Here is a 19,370-nt window from a genome sequence, read left to right as displayed (position 1 = left end):
AGTCGTTCTTGACCCGTTCTTGAGCCGTTCGTAGTCGTTCTTGACCCGTTCTTGAGCCGTTCGTAGCCGTTCTTGACCCGTTCTTGAGCCGTTCATAGTCGTTCTTGCGTTGTTTACTTCCGTTCTTGACCCATTCGAAAATCGTTCTTGATTCGTTCGCAGCCTTGTTCACAGTCGTTTCTAACCCGTTCGTAGCCGTTCCTGACCGGTTCGCAACCGTTCCTGACCCGTTCGCAGCCGTTCCTGAGTTGATAGTAGCCTTGTATGTAGCCTTTAATGACTTGTTCGTAGCCTCGTTCGCAGCCCTGCTTGAGTTGTTCGTACCCTCGTTCGCAGCTGTTGCTAGGCTGTTCACTACCACTACCACTCATTGTAGTTAGATAGCAGTTCGATAATCCTTCGTAGCCGTTCGATAATTGTTCGTAGCCGTTCGATAACCCTTCGTAGATGTTTGATTACCGTTCGATAGCCGCTCCTAACCCGTTCACTGCTGCTCATTCAGGTCGTTTTTGAGTTAGCATTTGCTGTACGTTGAAGTTCGTTTATCGCAGTCTGTACTGCTCGCACGTCCTTCTCGAACGAAGTCAGCTTCTCATCTGATTCTTTCTGTTGATTCATCAATCTTTTAACGCAGGATTCCACATACAGTTTGTTGACAGCATCAGTGTCAGCTTCAGGTTGCGCTACACGACGAATCTTGCGCGATCTTGCATCATAGTCTGTAGCGACACGACACAGAGCGTTTCCACGCACATAACTTCTCACCAATCTATCCCAATGATCGCTTGTGCCAGTTGCATCATTTCTCCGTTCGAATAATCCAAATTTGTTGATAGGCATTTTTCGATGCGAATGACGCCGATCGACTGATTAGCCGAGACCCCGTTTAATTTATAATAATGCCTGCTTCGCGAAGTTCCTCGATGATCGACAGGATCTCATTGTCGTGAGCGTTGTGGCCAGCTCGGCGCGAAGCATCGAGCAATCGTACCCGATCCACTAGCTCGTTGGGGTCGTCCCAGTGCACGTAATCAATTTTATTGTCGGTTAGCGTCATCGCTTGAGGCATGAATACACCCTTTCCAGATTTTTTCTTTTCAATTGACATCAACGGTGCGATTATTTGTTTGTATTTGTATCCCCTGTTGCTCCGTAATTGACCTTGCGCATCATATTTGCGTTTATGCGCGTTCGTCGCCAATAATATGCTCTTGTGTTTTTGCATATCGTCTTCCGTGTAAATAACATCATCGGGAATCCTCTCGAAGACTAGCTCGTATAATCCAGATGTACCAATGTACTTTACTTTGTCTATAATTATAGAGTCATATTTATCCATGTCGAATTGTTTGTTACCGAGCAACATTCCATCCTTTTCGAAATAGACACCATATACGTGATCGATCTCGTTTTTTTTATCGCCACCGAGGAGAGCACCCATGTATTTTTGTCCCAGTGGTCCGAAGTGCTCTCGCAACATTTCTTGACCTTCCGACGTTTGTAACGTGTTTCGAACGGATGTTTCAAGTGAATTGCTTGTGGTTTCGAAAACATTTTCGTTTGCGAGTGATTCGGGTATTGTAAATGGTAGGATTCTCGTTGTCGCGGACTGTGTAGAGGTGGACGGTGTAGAGCTTATCGGTGGTTCATCCAGTAAAAATCCGTCCGATGTACGTGGTGTCGATGAGCGATTTGTGTTTGGTCGTTTTCTCTTTTTCGGTGTCGCATCTTCCTCCTCCTCCTCATACCGCTTAACAGCGGGTAACGTTTTAATTTTCACGTCAGCTTTACTCTCAGGTTCGTTTTTCACTGCGATCAAGCTCGCGTTGTCGACAATCTTTTGTAGTGGTTCGATAATAGGTTTAAAGTGAGTCTTGACTGCGATATCGTCATCGATCTTACCAGTCTTTAAAGCACGATGTTTCTTACGGATCGATTCGCTCGTTTTCACAATTTCCTTCGCAATCTTTTCACGCTCACGAATGTTATGGTTATCAGCCATGTCTGCAGAGTGTTCGCGTTTCACTCTTCTCGACAGAATATCGGCAGCGAATAATCGTTTTGCGGTATCGCAAACTCGTTAAATCCTTTTCTGTATCGCCCGTTTGTAAGCAAGCTGTCCTTGCCTATCACTAGGAATCCATACTTTTGTTGCCAACAAATACGACATAATTTACTGAAATCTTCGTACGACATGTCGGTATTCACATGATCGTTGTACACGTGTTTCAAGTTGGTACCGTCCTGTTTAAACAAGATCAGTAAGTTCGCGTTGTCGCGTATAAGATGTTTTGGTATTCTCGCGTACGTCTGACAGAGATAGAAGCAATCAACGTTCGAGTGGCGTCCCATTGAAAAGTACTTTCTTATCGTATCTTGCTTGTCACACGCCACGTCATCAAAGATGAAAATCGAGTTTGGACATGCCTCGCTCGGTGGAATGACGTCACTGTTATTGGAGAATGTAAAGTAGCCGATTTCTTCGATCGACGTCAACAAATTCTCCAGATACCGATATTTTGGCTGTTGCAGCGACTTTGAGTACACGTACACGTTTTCGAAGCAAACACCGTGCGGGCTTTCTATCAACCTAATCAAGACGTTAGTTTTATCGCAATTCGAGGGGCCGCATACGATCGCGCGTATAGTAGTCGGCAACATCGTACCATGTCTGCGCATCTCCGCGTTGTCCCCCACCGAGCGTAATCTGTCGTCGCAATTCGTCACGCGTATCGTCAAAGGTTGTCGCACGAATCTCATTTTCCCACTCCCCGATTGAATCGAACGCTTGCCTATTTATAGCTGCGCGGAACCACGAATCGCTCAGTAACGAAAAAATGTTTGTTCTGCTAACAAGTGCCTCCGATATTCACGGTTTAAGCGCCGAACAGCTGCAATTTGTGCCAAAAGCAGTTTTACTGCAATGTGAAAATCACATCCACTACGTGTGGGACAAGCTTCCGGAACACATAAAGGCGGATCCAGAGATTCAGGCCTGTCGCCACTGTTTCGAACATTACAATCGACCGTGGCAGCGAACGCACATGGACGGTCCAGCGCCGATGATAAAGGATTGCAGCGAATGTCAGCGAAAAAAATAGGTAGAGGACTATTAAATCACGCAATAAACGCACTTCCAATCGAATTCCATATCCCCTATCAGTTTTGTGGTCCGGGCACGCGGCTACAAAAGCGATTAGCCAGAGGCGATCGAGGTATCAACCCATTGGACACGGCGTGCCGTGAACACGATATTGCGTACTCTCGGAGCAACGATCTCACCGAGAGACACGTGGCGGATAAGGTACTCGCCGACAAAGCGCGAACTCGTATCACTGCGAGAGATTCGACTCTCGGTGAAAGAGCCGCCGCCACAGCTGTCTGGGCAGCGATGAAAACCAAGACGAAGCTCGGTATGGGCCTGAAGACGACGACGAAGACAAAGAAAAAGACGACGAAGAAACGAATACTTCCGGTAGCGAAACGTGGGAGTGTATTACCGATTCTACCAATGTTGGGCGCGCTTGGATCCATGATTGGTGGAGCGGCTGGTGTAGCAAAGATGGTGAACGATGGAAAAGCTGCACAACGTCAGTTGCAAGAGATGCTACTTCACAATCGCGCCATGGAAGGTCACGGATTGTATCTCGCTCCATACAAACGTGGACGAGGAGTTTCAAAAAGAAAAAAAAAAACGTCAAAGAGACGCTAAAAATGCCAAAGGGCGAAACTACTAATATACAATTGCTGCAACTGGCAAAACGTATGCGCATTCCATACTTTAGAGGTGTTTTCATGCGTGATTCGCTACCGATCGGTGGTATATATCAAAACGAGAGCAGCATCATAAATTTGGATAACGCTAAAGGATCTGGTACTCATTGAGTGGCGTACGCAAAGAGGGGGAATCGCGCTATATATTTCGACAGTTTTGGCAATCTTCGACCACCGAATGAATTGGTGCAATATTTCGGGCGGAACGTGACAAAGATACAGTATAATCACACACCTGTTCAAACTTATGATCAGAGCATCTGTGGACAATTGTGTTTGCAGTTTCTCCGAACGGTCGATACACGTGAATTTAAAGACGGACATTGCATTATTTAACTCAGTATTCGTTAAACAGTTTTGCCGATATGTCTATGACATTCACGCTGACTGGAAAGAGTAGCGTCCTCGCGGCAAACTACTTTCCCGCCATAGATTTGAGCGACGATGAATACGAACTCGGTCTAGCGGATTTTGAGACTTATCACACGATATCGAACGTGAATTCCTCGAATAATAAATTTTACTTTGGCAAAGATGATGCGGAAATTACGATTCCCGAGGGATCGTACGAGCTGCAAGCAATACATGAGTTTTTGAAACATGCAATTTCACGAAAACGTCCGCGACACGCTGTTCGTGATGACGATAAAAAACACATTGACAATGGTGATTTTGAAGATGAAGAATACCCGATAGTGCTCCGCGTTAATTACAATACGATGAGGAGCGAGATCAAATGCGCCTACAGAATGAATTTTAACAAGCCTAACAACATTGGATCGCTGCTGGGATTCTCGAACCGTATACTGCAGCCGCGAAAATGGTACGAATCGGACATGCCGATTAACATTATCAACGTGAACATTATCCGCGTAGAGTGTAACGTGACCGCGGGCGCATACAGCAACGGCAAACTCGTTCATACGATACATGAATTTTCACCGAGGGTACCACCAGGATATAAGATATCGGAAACACCGGCGCACATCATTTATTTGCCGATCATCGCGCGGAGCATTACGGATTTAACGTTACGCGTTGTCGACCAGGACCGATGATTGCTCGATTTTCGAGGAGAAGAGATCACCATTAGATTGCACGTACAACGACGACAGCGATAACGTACGTATGCGGCGTATGAGACGCTTGTGTTGAACGGATCGAAAGACACGAGAGATAACACAATCTTTACGGAGCCAGCGACAACAACAACAACAACGTCGACATTCGCTAATATCCAATCATCCGGTTGCGCCAAGAAAAAGAAACTGAACGCATCAAACGTTGCGTTTTTACAATCTTTGGGATTCGCGGTGCGAAATATCTGAACAATGACCGACATCCTCAACATCGGGGAAGAGCCAATCTTCGACGATCGCATCATCAAAATTGAGACTCACACGTACAACCCGTTCGCCAACACCACGTTCGGACACAGTGATGAGATAAGAATACCCATACAACAACAGGATCTGTATACGTTGCCGTTTGACAGTTTTCTATACATCGAAGGAGAATTAAGGATAAATAGACCAGCCGAAGGATCTGATGTGATACTGGGAAATAATTGCGTCGCATTCATGTTTGATGAGATTCGATATGAACTCGATGGCATGGAGATTGATCGCAACAGAAACGTGGGACTAACAAGTTTGCTCAAAAACTATGTAACGATATCATCCGATAGAAGCGTGATTATGAGAAACGCCAGCTGGAGTGATCTGACTACTGTGAATGGAAACTTCAATTTTTGCCGCTCTACATGTTATTGGGATTTTGCGAGGATTACAGACGAGTGGTGATTAACGCTCGTCACGAGTTGATCTTAATACGATCGCGCAACGACATCAATTGTCTGGTTGGAGATTCGACGCTGGAGCCTGTGATCAACATATTCAAGATACAATGGCGAATGCCACATGTGTTGTTGAGCGAGATTAAGAAGCTGTCTATGCTGCGCGCTCTGGAAAGCGGACGCTACCTCAGCATGGGTTTTCGCTCGTGGGATCTGTATGAGTTTCCGCTATTGCAGCGTACAACCAAGCATTCGTGGGCCATTAAAACCGCGACTCAGCTGGAGAAACCACGATACGTTATCTTTGCTCTGCAGACAGGCCGGAAGAATGTCATGTCTGAGGATATGAGTCGATTCGACGATTGTAAATTGACCAACGTGAAACTCTATCTGAACTCGGAATGTTATCCGTACGACGACATGAATCTGGACTTCGATAAAAACAGATGGTCGATTCTGTACGACACGTATGCGCGTTTCTGCAAAAACTATTACGGATACGAATATCTCGAGCCGAGTCTCACCGTCTCAATGTTTCTACGTAACGGCCCATTCGTAATCATCGATTGTTCTCGACAAAACGAATCGATCAAGAGCGCAACCGTGGATGTGAGATTGGAATTTGAGTGTAAGGAAAACGTGCCGATGAATACCTCTGCATACTGTCTCATCATACATGATCGCGTGATCCAGTACAACCCGTTGACCAACGTTGTGCGCAAAATCACCTAAATGCACTAACAATTTAGAGAGGGGGAAGCATAGCAGAATATAAATCAAAGTGTTATGAGATGGTTGTCATTCTTCTTTTTAAACTGATACATCGAAGAGAGAGATTTCATGTCCGTACCAACGTTTGTGGATCTACAGGGGTTTATCCTCAATAAACAATTCATCTAAAGGAAGCGGCAATCCTGAGAAGAGGATTTATTTTATCACATTATTTTTTCGCATGTCCTGTACCATGGGATGTGCTCATAAAATCGGAGAGACACCAAGCCTCATGGTTGACTCGAAATCATCATGGATTACGATTGAATGATGGAAACGTTCCATATAGCATGGCTCAGCGTTTGATTACAACAGCTATCATTGGTGGATCACATGAAGAAGAAGAAGAATCCATTCTCGTATATGTAAAAGGACTTGAAAAGCGAGAATGGTTAGCCGATATATTAAATGATGCGGGAAACGGTTTCATTATTGAGACCTTGGATGCTGATTACGACGATATCGAGTCTCTAAATAATCTAGATGTTAAAAACACTATGCGATGTGGAAAACATGTTAAGAATTGCGCATTACAAAATGTATTCAAAATATTTAACTGGTGGTCGCAACGCCAGAAAGAATTGCAAGATTTGGAAAAATAAAATATTTAAACATTAATGTGTTTTATCTCTTATTCCCCTTCCCCAATCCTTTCCTCACGAATCGTTTCTAAGAATTCTTTTTATCCGTGCGCCGTTTCCCCTTCTCCTAAATTTCATAGCGCCAATAGTATTCTAGAATCCCCCACCACATTTACCCCACTACTTTTAAAAATAAGCGTCATGTACAACACTCGATTAATTTCTTTATACGATCAGTGTCACGTTAACCGTTCGTACTGGTGGTTTCACTTTTAAAATCTGGAAATATGTACTACGCTGAAGGAAGCAGTGGCTCCGGCAGACATGTGAATAATTACATACCGAATTGTAATGAAACTCCATCGTTTGAGAACAAATGCGACAAGTAAGTTTAACTTTTTCTATTTTTCTATTTTTGTCTTTATATTTTTTACAAAATGTTTTATTTTTAAACTAATTTCATTTTTACAGCTTTTCATTAAAGCCTCATGCGGTTCGTATACTATGCAAACGATATGCATTGACAGCTACGGGATTTAAATTTCTCGAAATTGGTATCAAAGTGGATCCACCGAGTTACGTGGAAATCGCCATAGGAGATCATCGAGGAAAGGAACTGATACTATCTCTCGAAGCGTGGAAGGGACTCTACGAGCAACGTTACAATATTCAGAATCTGCTTCGAAACGACTCTAAAGATGCCTACAGTTTTATAAGCCTTGGACCACTAACAGTGCGAGTTCGTACGATTAACGACGTCAAGTTAATAAGTCTTGAATCTTCAAATATATGCATGATGATGATCGAATCGACGTTACACCGCATGTTCGATCTCGATCCATGCATCGATGTAACTTTTGACCGATTAGTTAAAATTACCAATACAGTCGATATCAAGTTTACGCAATTTTCAAATATCGCGTCCACTGTAAAGGATAATAAAGAAGTATTAAATGTAATACACGCTAGCGACGCCTTCAACAAGCATCAGCTCATCGATTGTGAGCTGGCAGCTTTAGTTTTTAGTTCATAAAATGTAGAAAAAAAATATGTAAGAAAAAAATATGTAAAAGAATAAAAGAGTTTTTAAGTTTAAATTATGATGTAATTTCTTTGCACGCATTTCCAATCTCCATCTTTCTCCCACCCGTAAGCAGTCTCAGCTCTTATACGTATAGCTCCTCAATAATTGCGTGGTCCTTGCGGGGGATGACGTTATGCGGAGAAGGGGGAACGTGACGCTAGAGACCGAGAGGCTAGGGATCGCGAGGCTAGGGACCGAGAGGCTAGGGATCGCGAGGCTAGGGACCGAGAGGCTAGGGATCGCGAGGCTAGGGACTGCTAGAGAGATAGCGCTTAGGAGAGAAAGAGAGAGCGCGAGGTGAACGCGAGAGAAAGAGAGCGAGAGGCGCACGCGAGAGATGACGCAGTGAGAAAAAAGAACAGGAATTTTTAAAATGAATATATTAATTTAATATCAATTATTTTTAATTATGAATAAATGTATATTATACATTTGTGTGTGTGTGTGTTTAAAAGAATATAAATGGATATAAATGGATATAAATGTATATAAATGTATATAAATGTGAATATAAATGTGAATATATAAATGTGAATATAAATGTGAATATAAAATGGATATAAAATGGATATAAAATATAAATGAATATAAAGATATGAATATAATGATAAGAATATAAAGATAAGAATATAAATGAATATTATAATATATATATATATATATATATATATATATATATAAATTGTCGGTGGTGGAGGTGGCTACGGTGCAACCGACGATGGTGGAGCGGCGGCGGATTGATGCGAGGCGGTGAGGCGGCCGGGCGGCTGTGCCGACGATGGTGGGGGTGGCAAGGCGACGGCCGTGGGATGCTGCGAGGCGGGACTCCTGCATAACAGAAAAATCATTTTTTATTAGTATTTTCTTAATTATACATGACAAATATATATATTTTTCATTTTTTTTTATTATAAAATAGATACTTACGTATAATCTCGATCTCCTCAAAAAATTCTCGAAGTCGGAAAATATCCGTCCACCACACCTCATTTAGATACGCCCATTCGCGGTCCTCCTCCCTATCTCCCCACAATTCATCCAAGTTTTGGCGATTCCGTCGCCGCAACATTCGAACTTTTTTCATTTTCGACACATTTATAAAGCCATGGATTTCGATGAATCCATTTATCGACTCGTCGTCGCCTGGGAATTCCTCTCTCATGTTCTAAAATTACCAAATTTATTAGATTCATTAGATAAAAATTGAATAATATAATCAAATAATAAAAAACTTACCGACAACGCACACGTTAAAAACAGAGCCCTTATGATGCTGACAATAAATGAGACCTTCCATGATTTTGGTTTCCTGTAATCTAATACTCTTTGCAGCCCTAAGAAGGGCATATTTCCAATTAATTCTGTTATTAGGGTCTCTAAAAATTTGGAGCCCAATATGCCTCCTAATTCAAACGGCATTTTTCACTTTTATTCACAACACTTTATTCTAGCACTTACACTGGCACTTCACTCGGCGACTGTTCGAGACTTTTTGATGTGGAGACAGACTCTCTCCATAAGCTTCAGCTCCATCTCAAACTTTCCACAAAGGAATACCATAGTGATAAATATCTGTTTATAAATTCGAGCTGCCTGCGCTCACTGTCATACTGTTTTGTTTATACTTTCGAAAAGGACCACGAGAGCGCTTAGAAGAGAGAGAGCGTGAAGCGTTTACTAGAGATAGCGCGCGAGAGAGATGTAGCGGCGAAGAGCGCAAGAGATGACGCGCGAGAGAAGAAAGAGATGGCTCGGCGAGGTACATGAAAGAGAAAGATAGCGCGACGCTAGGGACCGCGAGAGAGCAAACGCTTTAGGAGAGCGTGAAGCGTACGCGAAGCAGAGAGAATTTAATTCTACTAATATTTTAATAATAAATTTTAATAATTTAAATAATGTCGCGATGAGGGAGAAGGACGTCTTATTCTAGAATAAATATATTTTTCTTTTAATATTAATCATTTTTAATTATATATGCGTGTAATACAGGTGTATCTGAATATAAGAAAAAATTGAATATATAAAAATAATATATCAAATAATTGATATTAAATATAAAAGGAATAATATAAGAATATAAAAATTTAAAGAGTATAGAATTTAAAATATAAGAATATAAAATTTAAAAAAGAGTATAGAATTTAAAATATTAAAAAATATATAAAAAGGTAATAGATAATAAAATGAATTAATATTATAAATGATAAAAATTAATAATATGAAATAGACCCCCCCCGGCAGTGGATGTGATAACAGCGGTGGGGTGGCCAGGCGATGGGGCGGCAAGCGGAGGTGCGGCGGTAGCTGCGGTGAGACGGTCGGGCGGCAGGCGATGGTGGGGGCTGCGCCGTGGATGCTCCTTCTATGACAGACAAAAATTTTTTATTAATTATTTTAATAATTTTTAAATTAAAAAGAAATAATTACAACACACTCTCGGTCCCCTCACATCCAACTCATCGTTTTCTAGGTCCGCATCCGGAATATTATGTTCTGGCAACACATCTGATTTGATCTGATTGGATGGCAATAGCAATGGTGGCCATGGTGGCAATGTCATAATCATTGGGTTCCTTTCAACTATCACTTGTCCACTTAAAAAAAGCAATATCTTTTGATATCGACGCTGAAAACACGCGATTCGGTTGTGTTTAGATGATATGACGCAGTTACATACGGTAGTTCCCATTAATTTCCTCCCATTAATCATGAAATTGCAGAAAATGGGTCACATCTCTTGCTTGAGGTTTTTGCACATCAAGTTCGCGATTTCTTAAATAATGCACCATCGAAGTCACTGGAATGTTTTTCAATCTTTCCTGAGACGCCATCTTCACTTTCAGAGTTCTCACTTTAAGTGTTTTAATTTTTTTAAACAGTTTATTGTTTGCAAATAGGGCCCAGACTGCACGATACTATTTGAGACACTGATAATCGACATTCGCAGCATCTATCTCCCAAAAGTAAAATGTATCTTTCAGTATCGTGTTTCCGCACAGCACGAGCACGTGAAAATAAGTCATTGACTCGCAAAAAACATGCTGTGCAAAATTTGTCGTTATTAAATTCATAATAAAAAGAAATGCAACACATTTTTTGTAGTTCGTCAATATTGTGGATATCAGCTCGTTTTAGAACTCGCACTTGTTTTTGTTCAGTAAGGCTCGCACTACACTCACTATCGTAATCGGAGTCTTCTAAAATTCTTATATTATCATCATCATCATCGGATGATTCTTCTATGTTCATAACTTCTTCATTGTCCACTTCTTCGACATCTATATACATGTCTTCATCTTCCTCAATGGCCTCATTATTCTCAAAGACCTCTTCTCCATTTTCGATGACAATCACATCTTCATCAGACGATTCATCTAATATTGCCTCGAAATTATTATTTTTCATTTTTGACACATTACTGCACAATTTTTCCACACTTTTTAAAATCACGTTCTATAGAGCACTTGCACCCGCTATACTTTTTTTCGACCGACGTATCTGTGCGCTTGCAAATTACGTACTATGGTTTGAAGTGGCAGAAGTCCTTATTATATTTCGTCTAATCATTTCTTCCCCTCTTCATGATTAACGGATTGTTTAATTACATATCAGAAAAGTGATCTCCCTTCATCGCGTTATCGCTTTTGACACAGAGCGGCCGGACATCGGCGCTCATTTTTGTTTATAAAAATTCAAGCGGCCGGACATCGGCGCTCCCTAAACAATGAGAAAGAATTCCGCTTAGGGGGAGGGGAAAGGTACCGCAAAGGCTGCCGAATATCGGCGCGTAATGCAACACGGTCTTTTACCGCGAAAAAACACGTGTCCCGACGTGTTCATTGCGATAAGCGCGACCTCCCAAGATCCCCTCAGATGGAGGAGGGGGAGGGGGAGGTACCGCATGGGTGGTCGAATGTCGGCAAAATTATCGCAAAAGAATTCTTCCTAAACAATGAGGAAGAAACGTCGCAGCCTTACGAGCAGGGTGAGGGAGGGCAGAAGTACCGCCAAAGCGCGTCCCTTATGGGGGGGGAAGGGGAAGTACCGCGAGGGCGGCTGAATATCGGCGCTCACTTTGCGGTGTTTTGTTTATAATAACATGCTAGATAATTCAAAGTAATACAATACGCTGTTTTGTTTATGAAAAACAATACGCGATAAGCGTCTTCTGCACAGCGATAAGCGCCCTCGCCCCGCGTGACGTCATCCCCCTCGCCTACAAGATCCCCCCGCCCCGCGTGACGTCATACCCCCTCGCCGCGGAGAACCCCCCCGCCCCGCGCCCCCCTCGGAGGACCTGAGTTAGAATTGGCATAGTATCCCTACTGTAATACATGAAAAAAATGCAATTTTTGAGCGATTATCTCGCGTTTGGAACGGTCAAGTATTTTTAAATTGTACAATCGTGTAGATATATTTATGAATGAATAGCTAAATTTTCAAATTTTTCTTATTAATTGCGATTCACAAGAAAACTACCTTAAATGTGCGGCTCTTGTGTGACTCATCGTGACAATAGTAATTACTCGATGTCAGAAATCATACATGAGTATAAACAGAAAAAAGTAAAGCAGAAATACTTTCACCATAATAATTCGCATCGAGATACATTAGATTTTTCGATATACATTAGTCATATCATAAATATATAAAATATATAATACAGATACATTAGGTTTTTCGAGACACATTATTTAGAATGTTTTAATAAGTTATTTCGATCTCTCTCATTATAATTATCATAATTGTTACAAATTCGTTATTATTGAATTATGAAAGAAATTTCTTCGTAAAAAAATAAGTAAAAAAATTAATAAATTGCTTATTCAAGTAGTGCAGTTTTTCATTCTTATTCTCAAAATTAGTATCAAATTGTAAAACGTAAATGATTAGTATTCTCTTTTCATATTTTTTTAAATAAAATATAATAATATTTCTGAAGTAAAAAGAGAAAAGCAGAAAGAAATTAAAAAACATTACATAAATTTAATTTTAACAACACAATCAATATGTATAAAATTCTTATTTGTTAAAAATAATTAAAGTCGAGTGATTCTATAACTTTATAAAGATTGTGTCAAACGATTAAAAAGTCTAATTTTAAAAAAATGCGATTCTATTCAAAATTTCTAACATAAATATAACATAAAAAAAAAAGATTTATCAATTTATCGAATTCATATAACAAATTCTTTATTAATGAAAAAAATTTTTATTTCGATTATTTATTTGTAATTTATGAGCACAGTGCTTTTCTTAAAATGCCGCTTGGCTCAACACACATCTTGCTTGAAAATTTCTGCTTGTGGCCTCTCTTATTGCATTTTTCAATATTTTTGCCTGTTAGAAATATACGCTCATAAAAATTTTCTTTGAAAATCTTTACTTTCTCCATTCATTTACTTTATGTATACAGAGTGGTTCGCGTTTCACCTCTCGTAGGCAGGTAGAGTTAAATTGAGTGGAAAAGTCCTGTACCATTTTGCGAAATTCGCAATAATTAATGAGAAATTAATTAATAAAGATCGGCCAATTTACGCGCGCGGCGAGAAGAGACAGCCCACAGTTACGCTGTTTCTAAAGCCGGGATTACGATGAACTTGACGTGAAGTAACGCGACGTGAAGGGATGGGACGTGAAGTGAACTTGAAAGCTTGACATATGGCACTATTTATGATGGACTTAACGTGATGTGACGTGAAGCAACGGGACTGAACGAGACGACGAAACGGTCAAGCTTGTCAATTTTTTCTTTCAAGGCTTTACGTCAAGTCGTGAAGTCAGTCGTCAAATCAGAGAGTTTGCCGTTATGTGAAAGTGCGTTTTTGTTTTGATGTCCCCGTGTGCGATTTTACTGCGTGCTGTTTAATTAATCGAAAAGCAATGGACGACAGCGTTTTGATTGAGGCTGTGAGGTTGCAATCGGAAATTTATGATAAATCTCACGCGGGTTTTAATAATCCTGCTATCAAGGAAGCAGCGTGGAAAATGGTAGCAGAAGTTGTAGGCGGTAGGTTATATTTGAGTATATTTTATATTTCGAGTTTTGAAACTATGTTTGTACCACACTGTGACGTTGCTACCTACATCTGGGCCGTTTTCAGGTACTGTGAATGATTGTACAGCAAGGTGGAACACCCTTCGTGAAAGATTGTGCAAGGAGAGGCGGCTTGAGGAGATGGAGAGTAGGAGTGGATCAGGGGCTTCTGGGAGACCAAAATGGTTGTATATTAGTGCCATGAATTTCCTTGTGCCGCATCTTCGGAAAAGAAAGTAAATTTTTTGTGTGCTTTTGAACTATGCGGGCCTTTGTTTAGTTTTCAGCTGTACATTCTACTTTCTAGATCAGTGGATAATTTACCACCTTTACGGACATTATCCCCAATAATAATTCCATCACCTTCTCCTTCGCCCACTCTATCTTCCATTTCTGCAGAAGAAGATGAAACGCATGTTTTGTCCACCATTTCACCTGTCATCGATTCTCTTCTTTCGGAACAAAATATTGGCAACCCTGATAAGGAGCAAGTACCACATACTGTCATTACTACTTGCCCCATGCCTACCACCCCTGGTTCATCATTGTCCGCTGCAACATCATTGCCATATTTAGGGCCGACAGGCCGTTGCAAGAAGCAGAAGATTGATGAAACTGCTGAAATGTTCAAGGAGAGATTGTCAAACTTGAACAAATCAATTACATCAGCTCCAGTTCCGCAAACTGTTGCGCCCAATGATCCTGACAGTCTTATTGGGAAGAATGTAGAACTGGCCCTGAAAAGCCTCCCAAATCTGCAACTGAGACTCCAGTTTCGGAGGAAATTCAGGAATCTTATTCAAGATTGTGAAGAGGCATTATATGAATTATAATGTTATATATATTATAATATTATAATTAAATTATTATTAATGAAATTATTATTATTAAAAAAATTATTATTAATAAAATTAAATTATTACTTATTATCATAATATTATAAAAAATTATAAAAAATTAAATTAATTATAAAAATTATTAATTATTAAAAATATTATAAAAGTAAATATTAAATATTATTAATTATAATTATTATTATATTTTTATAATTAATTATTAAGTGACATGTTGTTCTAAGTACTAATTTTTATTAAAGGAACTAATTACAATAAAAACTATTTTATGGAAGGAAAGACAATTAATAAATGATTAATAATTAATAAGCAACTTTATCAATTTGATCTTTTCGAAATAGCCTTTTCGAATAATCTATAAAACCATTATATTTATATATATTTTTAATTAATATCGATGAGCGAATACATGAAAATTCGAGTTGAAATTTCCAATTAAAAATAAAATCTTTTACTTTCTCTCTTTCTTAATAAGATAAAAAACAACTTAATAACAAATAGTATTAAATTAAATTAAATTGATCACAATTGAATAAATTAAATTAAAATGAATTTATCTGCAATTTCAGAAAAATATATCTACGATGATCGATGATACAGTTTTAATTGATTTATCAATTATTGATTCGTATGAGACCTTGGCGCACTCGAACAACATTATCTTGATATGGCAAAGCTGCAGGTTCATTAACAAAATCTTTCAAAACATCTCTCTGTTTTAATACTTGTAAAGCAGCATTTCTTGCGCCCATCTGTGGACCAGCAATGATAGCACCATTTTCTCCAGCCACAATATTATGCCATCCTCCTTCTATAAGCTCACCAGTGGGTAGTTCGAAATCAACAAATTGGGATGGGCAGTATTCTAAATACAATCTTCTATCACCTGTTTTTTTTATAAAATTATGCAGGCAGATAGCGCATTCAACAATTTTCTCCACATTTTCCACAGAGGCAGTGATAGGGCGACGGAAGAGCTGCTCCATCTAGCTGCTAAAATGCCAAATGCATTTTCAATTACTCTTCTTGCTCTACTCAGCCTGTAGTTAAAAACTGAGCATTCATGTGAAATATTTCGTCCACCATAAGGCTTCATTAAGTAAGGCTTTAAAGGGAATGCGGCATCTCCCACTAGAAAATATTTCATCTCAACATCTGTGCCTGGCATAATTTGAATTGGGAACATAGAGCGATCCTTCTTGTAAGCGTTTGCCGAACTCAGAGCTGTTAAAAAGTCCCCCATCACTCTGCGATCCTTCAGTACCAATGTCAACAATGGTAAAGTTGTACTGGGCATCACATACACTCAACAGAACAATACTAAACATTTTTTTATAATTAAAGAAAACACTATGAGATGCCTGAGGGGCCTGAATTTGAACATGTTTCCCATCAATTGCTCCAATACAATGGGGGAATTGCCAGTCTTGCCAAAAGCAACCTGCTATTTGTCGCCATTCCTCCTCACTTGATGGGGCTCTTACGTATATTGGTTTCAATACTGAAACAAGAGCTCTTGTTGTTTCAGCAAATATTACTGAAACAGTATTTTGGGCGCACCTGTACGCAAAACTTAATGAATCCTGGCTGTCTCCAGCTGCAAGGAATCTCAACGTCATAGAAAGCCTCTGGGCTGGAGTGAGTGCGGTGTATATATCTCTCTTCTTTAAAAGAGGGCCAACTAACCCGAGGAGATATTCAAACCTGAGGGAAAATTACAATTTGAGAGTGTGTCTTCTCTCATCAGTAGAACGTATCGAAATGACGCTAGCCACCTTTCAGTGTTCATTCTCGTGTATGTAAAGAAGAACTCAGCATCCCCAAATCGCAGTTCCTCGAGAAGATTATGTCCAACTCCGAATTGCAATCTTCGTCGGAAGATATTTCTAACACCAATTGTTCGTGTTCTTCTTTGTCTTTGTTTCAACCGTAAATAAAAATATCCAGCAAAAAGGACACAGAAAACCTGATACTGTCTACTTGTGAGTGGCATATTAATAATATGTATTTTAATCATATGTATTTGTGTATGTGCACATTTGTATACAAACAATACACAATCTTTTCGGCACCACAGGCCGTTTCTTCGCTTCCCTTCACGCTCATCGTAATACACGCAACTTCTCTTCATGTCAAGTTTGCTTCACGTCACTTTACGTCCCGTCCCTTCACGTCGCGTTACTTCACGTCAAGTTCATTGTGATCCCGGCTTAAGCGCGCGGCGAAGCGGTAGGAGGAGCGCTCGACAAAAGACAATGCCTGCCCGTGTATGTACATACGTGTGAGTTGGAGCTTCGCGTCGAACTATCTCTCTCATTCTCTCTTTCTCACTCGTCAAAATAGATTTCGACAAATTATTTTCTACGATTTTAAAATTATTGTAGTTACGTCGACATCATATTTGGCAATGTACACCGTAAAAAAATACGTAAAATTACTATAATAATAAGTGTTAAATTACATGATAAATAATGAAAACGTATAACATTTCTATTATTTATCGCGTAATTTAACACTTATTGTTAATGTAATTTTACATAATTTTCTACAGTGTATCTCGTAGAAATTCAGCGTGCATAGAAAGCTGAAAAATTTGATGCAAATTATGCAAATTGATGATAATACTCGAATACGTTCTGTCGAGATTTTACTTTAATAATAATCAATGGCATTCCCCTCTCTCTCTCTCTCTCTCTCTCTCTCTCTCTCTCTCTCTCTCTCTCTCTCTCTCTCTCTCTCTCTCTCTCTCTCTCTCTCTCTCTCTCTCTCTCTCTCTCTCTCTCCCTCTCTCCCTCTCTCCCTCTCTCCCTCTCTCCCTCTCTCCCTCTCTCCCTCTCTCCCTCTCTCCCTCTCTCCCTCTCTCTCTCTCTCTCTCTCTCTCTCTCTCTCTCTCTCTTTCGTGGCATAGAAAATATTTGTTATCTTTTCCACACTACCTAGCGGTAAATAACATGGCGCATTTTTTTTAAAGTGGTATCCCCAATAGGTCTAATCCACTCTCATATTTTAATGCAGGAGTTGTTCGAAATGGCATCCTCCTTCGTGCGAACACATTTTGGCCCTTCGAACAATATTTCGCGTAGCGCGATACGCCATTCCTGGCGTGATGGCATTAAAAGCAGCGAGAATTGCTTCTCGTACCTCTGCTTCTGTGCTTTCACGCCTGTGCTCGACTAAATTTTTAATATGACCCCACACAAAATAATCGAGCACATTGAGGTCTGGCGATCGCGCTGGCCAAATAATTGGACCACCTCGACCGATCCATCTTTCGCGATAGTGCGTATTTAAGAAATCGCGCACTTGACGCGAGAAATGCGCAGGTGCCCCATCATGTTGGAAAATGGAGACTTGCTCTTACGCCGAGAGGAACATCCTCGAGTAAAACAGGTAATTCATTTTCCAGAAAACGTCTATAGACTTCGCCATTTAGTCGCTGTGGTAAGAAATAAGGGCCGATCTAAAAATTGTCGAAAGAAAATGATTTGTTAAAGCTGCAAAAGAAAATTTCTTAATAAGAAATTTTGCTACTTACAATTCGGTTCGCAATTATTCCTGCCTATACGTTTATTGTCCAGCGATTCTGAAACGTACACTGCCGAACAACGTGCGGGTTTTCATCTGCCCAATATAAAAAATTACGGCTATTAAATACGCCGTTCGGCGTAAACGTCGCTTCATCACTCCAAACAATACGATCCGGAAAAGCTTCATCTCGCCGACATTGAGCGAGAAATCCTACGTGTGTTTCGCCGATTTTTAATATTATTTATTTTTTTTTTTTAATAACGCGAAAACATGAAATTAAGGTGATAAAAATACCTTCACAAAAGTAAACGCGCTGTTCTCTATCCCTCGGTAAAAGTTGTTGTACTCGCTGAAAATGATACGGGTGCAATCCGTTTTGGCGTAGAGTACGGTGCACCATGTATCGCGAGAGGCCGAGTATTCGAGCTGCACGTCGTACGCTGTTCTGGGGATTCTCTTCAAACTCTCTCAGGATTCTTTCTTCCTCATTTACACCATAATGCAATGGTGCATTTGCATTTCGACGATTTGGAATAAGATTTCCTCTCTCTCTCTCTCACGCGTTGGACACATCTTAAAATAACATTGTAAGGTGGATGTCGCTCACGTCCGGGAAATCGCTCCGCGTAAAGGCGAGTCGCGGCTTGGGCGTTTTCTCCGGCTAAACCGTACGCGATAATCATGTCAGTATACTCCTCTGCAGTATACATTTTTAAATATTTTCTTAAAATATCTATTATTGAGACGTATACGTTGAATGCTGGACACCAACTATTGTGGAGAAACAATGAGATGAAAAAGAAAGTGGTAACAAATGAATAACAAAAAAAATGCTATTGGTTTACGAACATTCATTTGTTTCAAATGCTTGTAACTTTTTTGCACTCGGTCGCGATTATATGAACCTGATTAAGAAATGGAGTATATTACAAAAAAGTATATCGAT

At 40.1% G+C, this 19,370-nt stretch overlaps 1 protein-coding gene across 1 annotated transcript; it reads right to left on the bottom strand.

Annotated features, from left to right (window-relative positions):
* Positions 1–886: 886 nt before the first annotated feature.
* On the bottom strand, positions 887–2,002 carry LOC145940218 (uncharacterized). Its single transcript, XM_083045131.1, has 2 exons — positions 1,749–2,002; positions 887–1,709 (listed from the first exon to the last, which is right to left on the bottom strand). The coding sequence occupies exons 1-2, from the start codon at positions 2,000–2,002 to the stop codon at positions 887–889; spliced, it is 1,077 nt and encodes a 358-aa protein (XP_082901257.1).
* Between the last annotated feature and the right edge of the window lie 17,368 nt (positions 2,003–19,370).

Source organism: Prenolepis imparis, unplaced genomic scaffold, assembly GCF_030444845.1.
Source record: "Prenolepis imparis isolate NDT839.2.m4 unplaced genomic scaffold, iyPreImpa1.0 SCAF_9, whole genome shotgun sequence".
In the NCBI taxonomy this organism is placed as follows: domain Eukaryota; kingdom Metazoa; phylum Arthropoda; class Insecta; order Hymenoptera; family Formicidae; genus Prenolepis; species Prenolepis imparis.
This window is presented reverse-complemented; position numbering and strand designations above follow the sequence as displayed.

Excerpts from the sequence above, each read along its gene's own strand:
- LOC145940218 (XM_083045131.1), bottom strand. The coding sequence starts at position 2,002 with ATGGCTGATAACCATAACATTCGTGAGCGTGAAAAGATTGCGAAGGAA. Across the intron at positions 1,710-1,748 it reads ACGTTACCCGCTGTTAAGCG|AAAACGACCAAACACAAATC; the intron begins GTATGAGGAGGA and ends ACCGAAAAAGAG.